General features: G+C 34.0%; 2 protein-coding genes across 4 annotated transcripts; one reads left to right on the top strand and one right to left on the bottom strand.

Annotated features, from left to right (window-relative positions):
- Positions 1–206: 206 nt before the first annotated feature.
- Positions 207–10,447, bottom strand: LOC105334778 (uncharacterized). 2 transcript variants are annotated; one of them, XM_066066491.1, is made up of 9 exons: positions 10,316–10,447; positions 5,355–5,485; positions 4,970–5,084; positions 4,492–4,659; positions 4,034–4,108; positions 3,551–3,773; positions 2,968–3,197; positions 2,232–2,392; positions 207–1,263 (listed from the first exon to the last, which is right to left on the bottom strand). In XM_066066491.1, the coding sequence occupies exons 2-9, from the start codon at positions 5,376–5,378 to the stop codon at positions 898–900; spliced, it is 1,362 nt and encodes a 453-aa protein (XP_065922563.1). In that variant the 5' UTR covers positions 5,379–5,485; positions 10,316–10,447; the 3' UTR covers positions 207–897. The 2 variants fall into 2 exon arrangements, with proteins under 2 accessions (XP_065922563.1, XP_011436637.3); XM_011438335.4 differs by lacking the exon at positions 10,316–10,447 and adding an exon at positions 5,577–5,646.
- On the top strand, positions 6,475–11,877 carry LOC105334800 (TRIO and F-actin-binding protein-like). 2 transcript variants are annotated; one of them, XM_066066493.1, is made up of 10 exons: positions 6,475–6,661; positions 7,769–7,846; positions 7,938–8,066; positions 8,210–8,281; positions 8,375–8,503; positions 8,616–8,744; positions 9,411–9,473; positions 10,356–10,736; positions 11,492–11,587; positions 11,715–11,877. In XM_066066493.1, the coding sequence occupies exons 1-10, from the start codon at positions 6,638–6,640 to the stop codon at positions 11,784–11,786; spliced, it is 1,173 nt and encodes a 390-aa protein (XP_065922565.1). In that variant the 5' UTR covers positions 6,475–6,637; the 3' UTR covers positions 11,787–11,877. The 2 variants fall into 2 exon arrangements, with proteins under 2 accessions (XP_065922565.1, XP_065922564.1); XM_066066492.1 differs by having other exon boundaries at positions 6,482–6,661; positions 10,323–10,736.
- Positions 11,878–12,252: the final 375 nt, after the last annotated feature.

The following is a 12,252-nucleotide window of genomic DNA, read 5'->3' as shown; positions in this document are numbered from 1 at the left end:
ATGAAATCATAATACATTTTCATATTTGACACATTTTTAAAAAAAGGAAAAGTAAATGTAAATAATCCAAATGCTTTTTAAGATTGTTTATTTACTAGGTAGTAAAATATTGACAAAGTTTTCAGTTTTGTACAACAAAACATCATGAAACAGCATCATAGTACATACACAATGTTTTAAACTGTTTAAAGTTGTATACATGTAAACCTCTTTAAAGTCAAATCAAAATTCAAAATAATTCAAACACGTGGTTCATACATTTATACTATATACATGTTCATATCTGTGAAATCTGATACAATCTTCTAATGGTTTACAATTAAACAGGCAATACATGTATTTTCAACTTGGTACATATGTGTACTGTAAGGAATATTTCAACACACTGGTAACTGGTACATTCTAAAACATAAATTATTCAGACAACATCTATAATTCTAAAGTTTGGATAATCAACTTTTACACATACGTTTACATGTACACATGTACAACAACACGTCACAAAAAAAAAACTATGGCATCATCAAGGACAACTGAGGTTTTTTAACAAAAAGTTCATTCCATTAAAATTATAAATAGACTTCAGTGGAGGAGAAAAGAGAGAGCATTTTGATAAAAAATGCAGAACATAACAGACTGGAAAAACTATCATTTCACATAGAGAAATGAATGCACAAAAAAATGGATAATTAATAATACAGGAATAATATTGCTTGTAAAATAAAGTGGCATAGAATAATTTATGGCAACATCAGCACTAAACATAAAAGTGATTAAGATTAAATTCTTTAAAAAAAAAACAGGAAATATTACTTCTGTAAATATTTTTTTTGTGTTTCACTTTGCCTACTTACTCCCTTTCAGTTATAAACCATTCACTCCATCTATACTACAGTCTTATTGCTGCTTGATATCCTTCTTCTTTCCCTTTGGGCCTGGTGATTTTTGACCAGATCCAGATGGCTTTGGGCTGGATCCTGATGATTTTGAGCCAGATCCTAATGATTTTGAGCCAGATCCGGATGATTTTGAGCTAGTTCCAGATGGCTGTGAGCCAGAACAAACCAGAAGCTGCCAGTAGTAAGCCATTCCAAACATACAAGCTCCGCACACGATGACTATATACTCCAGATGGTTGGGGTACTTGGTGCCACATATAGTGTACCAGCTCTCTCCAGGCTTAGGGAGGTTCTTGACGCAATGAAAGTCAAACACGGCCTCATCATATTTCTCCACACAGAGGTATTTGTGTTTCTCCAAAACCTACCAGCAAACAGAAATGTTGCAATTTATAAAATGCCTTAATTTGATTATTAAAATAAATATGATTTCTTTCGTTTGAGGGACGAGTTAGACAGAAATCAATTTCTACTTGGTATAATAATGAATTAATTATCCGGAAATATAAGGTTTTCATTCGAATACCTGTTTGTGTCACCTGGTTCTTAAGAACCGGTTTATCAGCAAGGCTATATATATAAAGAATTGCTCAGGTGTTAAATACCAGTTTAGGACGACACGTACAGCGGAAAGTTCAAATTTTCAGAATTGTTTTATTCAAATAAATAAATCATGTGATCCAACTTTATGCCATAATTATGTATGTGTATATTTAATATGCCAAATATTAAATAGCTGCAGCGTGTCGTTGCATATTCCACACAATATGTTGTTATTTACTAGTATCATAGTATTCAGCTTTCATTTGGAAAGTAATGAATAAAACGCATTTCTTTTCAGCCAAGGGCACAAGTAACCTAAAATTCCTTCCTCTGATATCTCTGTGTTACATGTATTAGCCTTACAATTACAATGTACTTGTAAGTTTTCAAGAGACTAAGAGAGTTCATGCTGCTTTAAGGGTAATTTATTTAATAGCAAACAGTTTTTGAGCATTTTTAGACATTAAAATTGAAAAGCTACAATTCTTCTATAATTTGTAATCTTTTCTATACATGCATTAGTAATGTCTTGCAAAAGTTTTTTGCCCAAATTATCAGATGAAAATTTTTAATTGACATAGGTAATATGTTTATTAATATACAAGTACATGTAAAATGGTGATGATATATGGAAAATTATTAACAAACATAAATGCCTCAGAAACTTTTCCTTCTGTATTATGATAGACATTTTCATGTGAAACATAAGATATATTCCATTCTTTCTGATGTCACCTATTGTTTCTGAGTTTTGTGAGTGTTTCACGTACAATGTCGTAGGTAACTTACATGACCAAAGGCAGTGTACACAGGGGTGGTTTCCTGACATGGGCCAATGGTTTCATGCAGTCCATCAGCCACTTGGTTCTCGGGTTTAGCTGTGAACACCAGGAAGATGTACACACAGTAATGTATCAGCAAGGCCAGCATGATCTCATTGAAAGAAAATTCTGAAATACAATGCAATGCATTAATGTGGGGGAAAAACGTTCATTTCTATTCACTGTAGTTCAGTAGCTAAAGAATGAAAGAAAAGATCTGTATCATTGGGTTTGTCACAAAAGTGATCAGAGAAATTTTTTTCTGAGTTTTTCACATGCATCTTTAAACTGTTACAACTGGGCATGCAAGTTAAATATTATCTGCATCCAAATTTCAATGACTGAAGTAAAAATTATGTATACCGGTAAAATCATTCCCATTTAAAAATTTTGCCATACACATTTTTCAATTTTCTATCAGTTTGAGTATTTGGATGATTTTGTTTTTTTGTATTTTTGTTTTGTTTTTTTGGGGGGGAGGGGGGGACCTCATTTCTTTAAACCTACATACTTATGCCTGAGTCTTGACTGTCTAGTCTAAACCACGGGACATTATGGACTATATGTCATACCTTATATAAAAACAAGTCGATAAGGAATATAAATTCCTTTCCCCCTTCCCCCTTCCCCTCATATTAACTTATAAACGTTGATAAGTTTGCAATGCCAACTGACTAAACAAAAAACTCATTAGCTACACTTACTCTTCTTCTTCTCCTTTTCTTTCCCTTGCAGCTCGTGCCGCTTAGCAGCAGCCTGCCTGTCTCCCGCCCAGGTAATCATGACATACACAGACATCTGGAGAAAGACGCATACCTCCGTGTGAACATTATTGCTGTCGTGAAGAGGGTGATAGACCGGCAAAAACTGGATCACTCCAAGGGGCATTCCCAAAATGCCAGCCAACACGCAAGCTAAAGCCTCCTTGAAAAACCTACAGAGGCAGAGCAGCACAAAGTCAGGCATTACTACCAACAACCAACATTGAATAAAATCTTGAAATTACATCCTGAAATCCTTTAAGGACATGGATACAATTTTTTTTTTCCACAGAACAAAAAATATGTTATCCGGAATACAAATGAAAGGCATATTCTGGAAAGTGTCACAGATTATTCTAATTTTGTTTAAAACCTGAAATAAAAACTTGTTATATATGGGTACATCTTTTATAAAATATTCAAAGTGATTAACTGCAGATAAATGGACCCTGTGCTTGGTATTATCGGAGTGTGTACCTGGTATGTATTTCTTAGCTAGGTATTTTACATAATGTAACAACCTTACCCTGCACTCTGAAGCTTATCCTCGTTTTTAGCAAGCAGTTTATGGACTCCATAGAAGACAAAGGTCATTCCCGAGGAGAAAGTAGAATGGAAGTAGTAGCTGGTCCAGGGGACCCAGTAATGGCGGTCGTAGATGTTGGGGTCGGTGTCATGCCAAGTCCACCATAACAGTTTGATGCCCATGATGTCATACGGTAGGTCAATCAGGACCACAGAAATACCCACTGAAAAGGTTGTAAAGGAGATGATTTAAAGATGAAGGGAATTTTTAAGAGAAATAATCAAACATCAAGAAAAATATAAATGCTGTATGCTTTAGTTCATTTTAAAAATGTAACAGTCTGCATTGATGATTAAAATAAATGAAATAGATACATCCATTTAAATTTTTTTTTATTAAAACTACATGTAGGTTTCAAAATATTCAAGCTAATAAATGATAAATCATGATACACTAAGCAACTTTATCCTTTTGTTCAATTACCAGCAAATGGTTCTGCCCACCATGGCAATCTGAGATGAGATACTCCAACCACAGCAGTGTAGTAGAAAAATGAATCTAGATGCAGAGAGAAAATGATTTCAATTATACATGTAGTTAAGCAAAAGCATTGGTTCATTTATTATCATAGTATTGATTTTCAAAACATAATGCCCATTCTAAACAAGTCATTGTAAATTTTCTAAGGTTGCAATGCAATAGTGTCATTACAGGTTAAACCCGTAAATTAGGTCTTTCAATTCCTTTTCACACATCCTTCACTAAACCAAGCCTTGTGAAAATGTTGTGCTATTTGCTACAGCTTAGGTTTAAATATTGTACTTTTCCTCTAGTTAATTGATTGTAGATCAATGTAATCTTTTGCAAAATAAAACTGCTGGGACATTTGTTTCACTTTTTGAGTATATGAGATAATAATCTTTTAACATGAAATGACTTACATAAGACCATTATATACAATGGCAGTCTTTGTCCAGCAAACATGACCATGCCTTGAGCATGCCAGAAGTTGTCTATGTCTGGGAGGAAGTAGCTGACCATTTCTGTGGTTAAGCCTTGTAGAATGCAGGTCAGCCACAGCCACTTGTATCGCCCACCATTGCGAAGAGCTGAAAAATCAAGTCAACATTCTCAATTTTCATAAAAAATCATTGACAGATGCATTTCTTCAAGAGCGATCACAAACATCACAGTGCTATATACCGAGTATATCTATTGGCAATAATTACCTTATCATTCTTTATATCAGAAAATAAATTCCAAATTATCTTTTAAAATTATCATGATTATAACTAGCTTTCTTACTTCATATGATATAAAAATTTTAATGAAACAATCAACAAATTAGAACATATTTCTTGATTCCATACTTTATTTATTCAAACACCCACAAACAACGTACAGCATAGTAAAACTCACCATGGCATAAACACAGCAGGGAATTAATGATCATATACACCTCCCCAACTAAAAATGTTGGATGTTTTTCCAGGATATCCTTCGGATTTCTGAATTTCACCCACCATTCTAGCTTCTGTTGAAAGGGAAAGCAAAGTAATTACTGTTTAATTTTCTCAAACATATTTATTCAACAATGAAGTATTTTAGTGGTTTCTTCACTGGTTGGGGAAATGTGCAATTATTAATAAATCTGAGTTCATCAATTATTATGCGTTTTTTTTATAAACTACATGTGCGTAATAAAATCTTCAGATGTATATGTGTATATGTGTCAAGTTCTTAAAGCATTTTCAAGTTGCATAATGACGAAAAACAAACCAACTTTTAAAAATCGACAACTTACATCTGAATCGTTCAGTGTCAGCATCCTTATTCTTAAAGATGTCGTACGAGACAGGCGAAAGGGCAAATTCCAGTAGGTTTTCTTACGTTAGCGTTCCTGACCAAAATCAAGTATTCCTTTTTTATCTAAAACTGAAAAGCAAAACTACTCATGTTTTGATGAATTTAAGAAAAAATAATGCAATCGAAAGCTTGAATAATGCAAGAAAAACACAACGAATACCATAATACGTAATTAATTTCGCCGGCTCAGCAGCAATTAAAACGGGAAAGAAAGAGCGCTATGTAAATTTAAAGTATGAAAGTTCATTTATCCGGATTTAGGATTTATCTGCAATCGCAAAAAATGTTTTTACGCATTCTACAATTTGCCTTATTGGTGTAAACAAAATAAAACAAGAAAAACTTAACTAAATTCTATCACTTTGAAATTATATTGAAATACTGAATACTATGCGTGTTTCAATATAAACATTTTCAGTCATTTTATTAGATCCGTGCACCGAGCATATTCTTATTACAGCGCAAAATTTCTATATTTATAAAAAAAAAAAAAAAGGGTCTATACTTTTGTTAATTAATTAATGTAAATTAATACATTAAGGAGAACAAGTTTATCTGGCTGATGTCTAATCAAATGAATGTGATAATGTAATTGAAATTTTTGCAAGCTACATTTGTTTTCAACTGAGAAAAGCCTCATGTTCATCTGAGACTGAAATAGACTAATCTTTTATGTAAATATAAACTATCACTTAAAAACCTTCTCTCTTTTTGTTAGTGTGTAGGTGTTATTGTATAAATTCAATATTTTCTTTTTTTTTATTACATGTACCTTTGTATGGCCAAAAAGGCCCAGGATTTTGAATTTGTGACAAATTATTTTCACATTCCTTGCTTCAACTTTCTAGGGAGTAGCCTTAGTAGATGGATAAAGATCTGGCGACCATTATTGTAGATCGTAAACGTAGACGTAAACAAATTGTTAATGAAACGGTCGCCTGGTACCTAACGGTATCTGCTATTGTTTTCTATAATACGTCAAAAACTTTGCTAGGAAGCCATGTGGTGCACATAATTATACTGCGTTTGACGTGCATAAAACAACGCGCGTTTTCATTGGCCAACGTCATTCATTATGACGTCGACGTTGTTATAATACCAACGCTGTGTTGTAGTTACGGTTATTTCTAACGAACAAGTCGAAGCCGTCGGTTGTGTCTGATACCGCTCCTGACTTTTTCTGAAATATCTTCATCTTTAGACTTAGCGTCAGCTTAAAAGATGGTCAAAAGGCGGATTAAGAGGGTAATACACATTTTTGTGTAGTTTTGTCGGGAAAATCCACGTATCTTGTTAATAAACATATCTCTCGAGATTTTAACTGTTTGTCATCCCATATGCGACCATCGATGGTCAATCAAACAGTCACGTATTTTAAAAACGATGGCTTCACCGAGTTCCACATACAAAATGTCATGGTCGTTATCCCCCTGTCTTAAAATATCGAATCTAAGACAGATGTCCACAAAGTATATTCGCAATCACAAACAAACAAACAAATTAGTAAAAGTCCGCTAAAATGGCTGCTTTTGGATTCTGAAAATGGTCGTTAGTTACTTTCTTAGAAACAAAACATAAAGATTGTGTTGCTGTTACTTATTACCGATAAGTTGGAAGACTTTTCCTCATCATTGAAAAAATAGGCTAAATCTTAGTGCTCAGTTGCAACGGTAACATGATAGGTATGTGATATTGTACATGTATAGTTATGGCCTCTCTATACATACCGAGTGTGGATGTGTCTGAAATGGGGGGGGGGGGGGGGGGGGGTCTGATTCCAACAATACGTCAAGTTTAATCATCGCAAACAATGTAGATTGTATGCAATATAAAATTTATATTTTTTTTTTAAATTATGTTTAGCCATATCTTCGCTGCTAAAACATTTAGTTTATACTTGACTTCTCAGCGACTTCTCAGCAACCTTGGCAACGTTACCAAATACATGTAATAGGCCCGTACATAATATAATACAGATCCTCGCCCTACTACTACCCACAGCCTAAACACAAACAATCAATAAAAGTCACATCCAATCACAAAACTATAAACCATGGAATGCTATTGATACTCTACCAATACATACCGATTATTCAGTTATATACATGTCGACAACTAAGATAATACAATCAACCCAAAAAGAAGTCATTCAATTAATAACTATACGTGTCCTACATGCATTTAAGCACAAATATTTTGTTTGCTATTCTTTATGCAAAGATTTCAAGCCGTATTTTCCAATATATGGAAATAAAGATATGTATACCTGTGTCTGTACGTGTAAAGTACAATTCACTTTAGTTTGGATATTCTTATTCAAAATCATTAAATCATTACAATTCATATTTTCAGAATTTTGATGAACAGTTGGCGACTGTCTCGTCCCTAACATCTGAAACATGTACCCTACAGAACCAGACAAATGACGAGGTTACTATCATTATGATTTGAAAAAATTTCCGACTCAACTTTCGAAATTAACCATACTTTTGAATACAGCAACATAATATCGATATTTTAGACCAAACCAACTAAAAAGCGCACATGGCACCGCAATAGGGTGTGGCGCAAGGACGACCCACAAACTAAACTTGGGGGAGATCCCAGGGTTAAAGACCTTCCCAACCGGCCAACAAAGGTCAAGGTCGATGTAAGTCAAGGTTAAAAAAATAAGCTGGTATTTGAATACGTAGACCATCATGAAACACCATGTGTACTTTCAATCCATTGATGTAATTATATTCTCAGCCAAAATATGTTTATATAACTGTTACATTTCATAACTTTATTCAGAATGTTGATGAACAGTTGGCGACCGTCTCGTGCCATACCGCTCATACCTCACAGAACCGGACACGCGATGAGGTTAGCATCAAAATGTTTAAAATCTTTTTTCTGGCATAGTCAACATTTGAAAATGATCATACGTTTATACTGCAACATACACCATTATTTTAGACCAAGCCAAATAAAAAGCGCACATGGTACCCCAATAGAGTGTGGCGCAAGAACGACCCACAAACACAGGTTGGCGAAGACCCCAGAGCCAAAGACCTTTCTAACCAACGAACAATGGCCAAGGTCGATGTAAGTCAAGATTAAAATATGATTAGGATAATATCAATGTTTTCTGGCATAGTCAACATTTGAAAATGACAAAGCTTTTATACTGCAACATACATGTATACCGTTATTTTAGACCGAGCCAAATAAAAACCGCACATGGTACTGCAATAGAGTGTGGCGCAAGGACGACCCACAAACTAAGCTTGGGGGAGACCCCTGGGTCAAGGACGTTCCTGAAAAACCAACAAAGGTCAAGGTCAATGTAAGTCAAGGTTACATAACCATTTAAGTAAGCTAATGTTTATCAGATATTGTAAACCATCATGGTATACCATGTATTTGTCTTTTACTTGAACGACCACATAGATCGTATATGATTTGTAATAAATATTATGCTTTGAGTTATTATCATTAACAAAACAGTGCTCAGATATATATATATATATATATATATATATATATATATATATATATATATATATATATATATATATATATATATATATATATATATATAAATATATATATATATATATATATATATATATATATATATATATATATATATATATATATATATATATATGTGTATGTATGTATGTATGTATGTATGTATGTATGTATGTATGTGTATATATATATATATACATATATAAATGTCTACTGAAAACATTTTTCTATATCGTTACCTATACCAAGGACTTATTCGTTTATATATATATATATATATATATATATATATATATATATATATATATATATATATATATATATATATATATATATATATATATCGCAATTTCAAAATAAATGATTAAATACGTCTGGATACAAACAACATTGGACCCTAATACATGTGTGTAATTCCACAATTAGAAAGATAGTTTTCTCGCACATTGATTTTACAAGGTTACCTCTGTTTTTGTAGTCTGGGCCTCGAAGGTGGCGCTATAACAGAATATGGCGGAGAGACTTTGTCTGGAAGAAAGAGGTGAATAGCCCACCTTTTCTCGCGTTGAAAGAAATAAACGAGACAAAAAGTATCAATTTGTGTATTTCAGAACATATATTCTTAAAAATAATAAACCGTTCCCACATTAAGTCGCCGTTGTTGATAAGCTCCTTACTCCATTCAACTTGAGAAACCCTAACTGAAAAATAAGCTTATTTTTTCTTATGATATTAAATCGTTTGTGTTCTCTCTTCATTACGATTCCTTTTACAATTTCTTTCTATATTGTTCGTTTTCGTTACTTTAAATACAATTTTAGGAGGGGTCGTGGGGTATGGGCTTGGGCGAATGCTTTAGGTGGGGGTTTTGTGTGTGTGTGGGGGGGGGGTATTTGGAGGGGTAACTTTCCCCCTGGTTTTATATCGATTATTTAATAGTGAGACATGTCCATCCTATAAAATGTACCATATTCAATCGACACGTCTTAGGGTCCAAAAATAAAATTTTGATATCTTCGAGATTCATGTACCTCTAATGCACTTGCTTCTATAATAAAACTATAAATACTTTATATATACAAGATTTAAAGAAACAGTATTCAGAATTTCTAAGTCCCCTCAATATATAAACTGAATTTGAACAAAAGTCGAGTCGATCACAGTCTACTTTTTAAAATTCGATATTTTGGATCTGATACCGCTTCTCAAACATCCAATTCATCGTATTTAATTAGACTGATTCGCTCATACAATGATTTATTATCAGATGTTTCTATGACCCCTGCTTATAATACTTTGTGATGGTTTTTATTATCAAAATCAATTTTGGAAAAATGCGGATATTAAAGTTACTAATTCATTAATTAAACTTTTTTTATATACCTTTCAGAATCCCAAGAAATCATGCTCTGATTCTTCACAGGGGGTTGTACCGACCAGTAAAACCGCGCCCACCACTGCATCTATCAGCAAAACCACGTCCAATACTGATCCTATCAGCAATGCCGCGCCCACTACCGCATCTACGTCAAAATCAGTGACAAGTCTGTCTGTGGCTCCAACTTCTGGAGCGGCTGTGTCAGAGGCAAGCTCCATCTACGCACACCGTGAGAAGGTTGTCTCCAAAGCTGTGACAGATTCAAATAAGAAGACAGTTACAACCACTTCCAATACCGGTAATGGTGAAGTGACGATTTTCAATGACAATCTTGGCTGTCATGCCAAGATGGCGTCTATCACTGCCACCCCTTGCTCTCCTCCTCTCAAAACCCACCAGTCTTCCCCATCGGCAGAGGAAAAAGAGGTAAATATCCAAGTCCAATCATAACGCTTGTTACATATATCATTGCGGACCAATTTAAGGGTCTGTTTTCGCATTTACTGATATCTGAGATCACGTTTCATAATAGGTGATATCACCTATTTAGATTCAATCGATGATATCACTTACACACATGTATTTGAAGAGGTGATCACTTATTCGAATAGGCGATATACAAAAAATTGAAAACCTTTAGGTGATATATATCATATAAAAGAATAAATACCTGATATCACTATCAAATAGAGGAGAAAAAATATTTTACTTAGAATTAAGTGATATCACCTATTCGTTTTTTAATGTTAATACCCGTTAAGTGACAGAACATATTCAAATCTGAATTGGTAAACCTTCTTGCATGTAAAATGAAAAGATGATATCACCTATATAAATAAATTTTTCAAATGTTTTTATCTTGAATTGGTGTTAATAACGACATTACCTTTTTAATATGAATGAGTGTGATATCACTTGTTTGAATAGATGATTTCACCTATTTGATATCACTAAATGTCACGATAAATGCCAAAACGGCTGCTCATATACCGGGAACATATTTACATGTATTCTAAGATCTGTAAATATCTGATCACATACGAATGTCTGTCGCCATATATGGCTGAAAGAATAACCAATATCATTTTAAAAGATAACTCTCTCTCTCTCTCTCTCTCTCTCTCTCTCTCTCTCTCTCTCTCTCTCTCTCTCCTTATTGTAAATGTTCCTGTTATTTCCAGAATCGGAAGTCTCCAAAAAGAAAGAGACCGGAGACACGCAGTGTTCCAAACAAGCGTGTACGCCTGAAACAGTCTGCAGACGACACTCGGCTGAGTGTAAGTATCTCCATAAATACAGCAGCCTGTTCGGAATAAAAGAAACAATATCATGACTTTATATAATTATACATTGAAGTCCTCTGGAAAGAAAGATGTACTATTCATGTTTGTTGATGATTTTTAGTGTCGCTGGTTGTGGTCCGTTGAGACACTGATGGAACGGCTCTGTTTGGCGTTTGAAGGTGTCTTTCTCTGAGTCTTCGCTGGTGGTGTGGTATTGTACATGTCAAAGTATCATGTTCTTTTTTATGCACTAAGCTTTTGAAAACTGGAATGAGCAAAATAGCATTTGGGGGGGGGGGTGAACATTTTGTTTTGGTTTGATTTTTTTGTGGGGAGGGGGGATGGGGGGAGATGGGATGGGGGGATGGGGGTGGTTACTGTAATTCATGCCTTTGGCGTGTTTACATAACAAAGGATTTCTGTCTACCTTTAATTATGTTCTTCTGTATCCTTTTCTGGGTTTCCTTCTCATGTTATTATTCATTTGAAATTGCTTCCTGAAATGTGTTGGTGTCACAAAATACTGACATGGCAGCTGTTTATTTATTCTATAGATTATCATAATTCTTTCTTTTTTAATGTTTTCGTCAAGATTACCATTTTTCTATATCAAATAGTCTTAGTATTCATCAATCAATAAACTGTAAAATTCTCCGTGT

This window comes from Magallana gigas, chromosome 7 (genome assembly GCF_963853765.1).
Source record: "Magallana gigas chromosome 7, xbMagGiga1.1, whole genome shotgun sequence".
Taxonomy (NCBI): Eukaryota; Metazoa; Mollusca; class Bivalvia; order Ostreida; family Ostreidae; genus Magallana; species Magallana gigas.
This window is presented reverse-complemented; position numbering and strand designations above follow the sequence as displayed.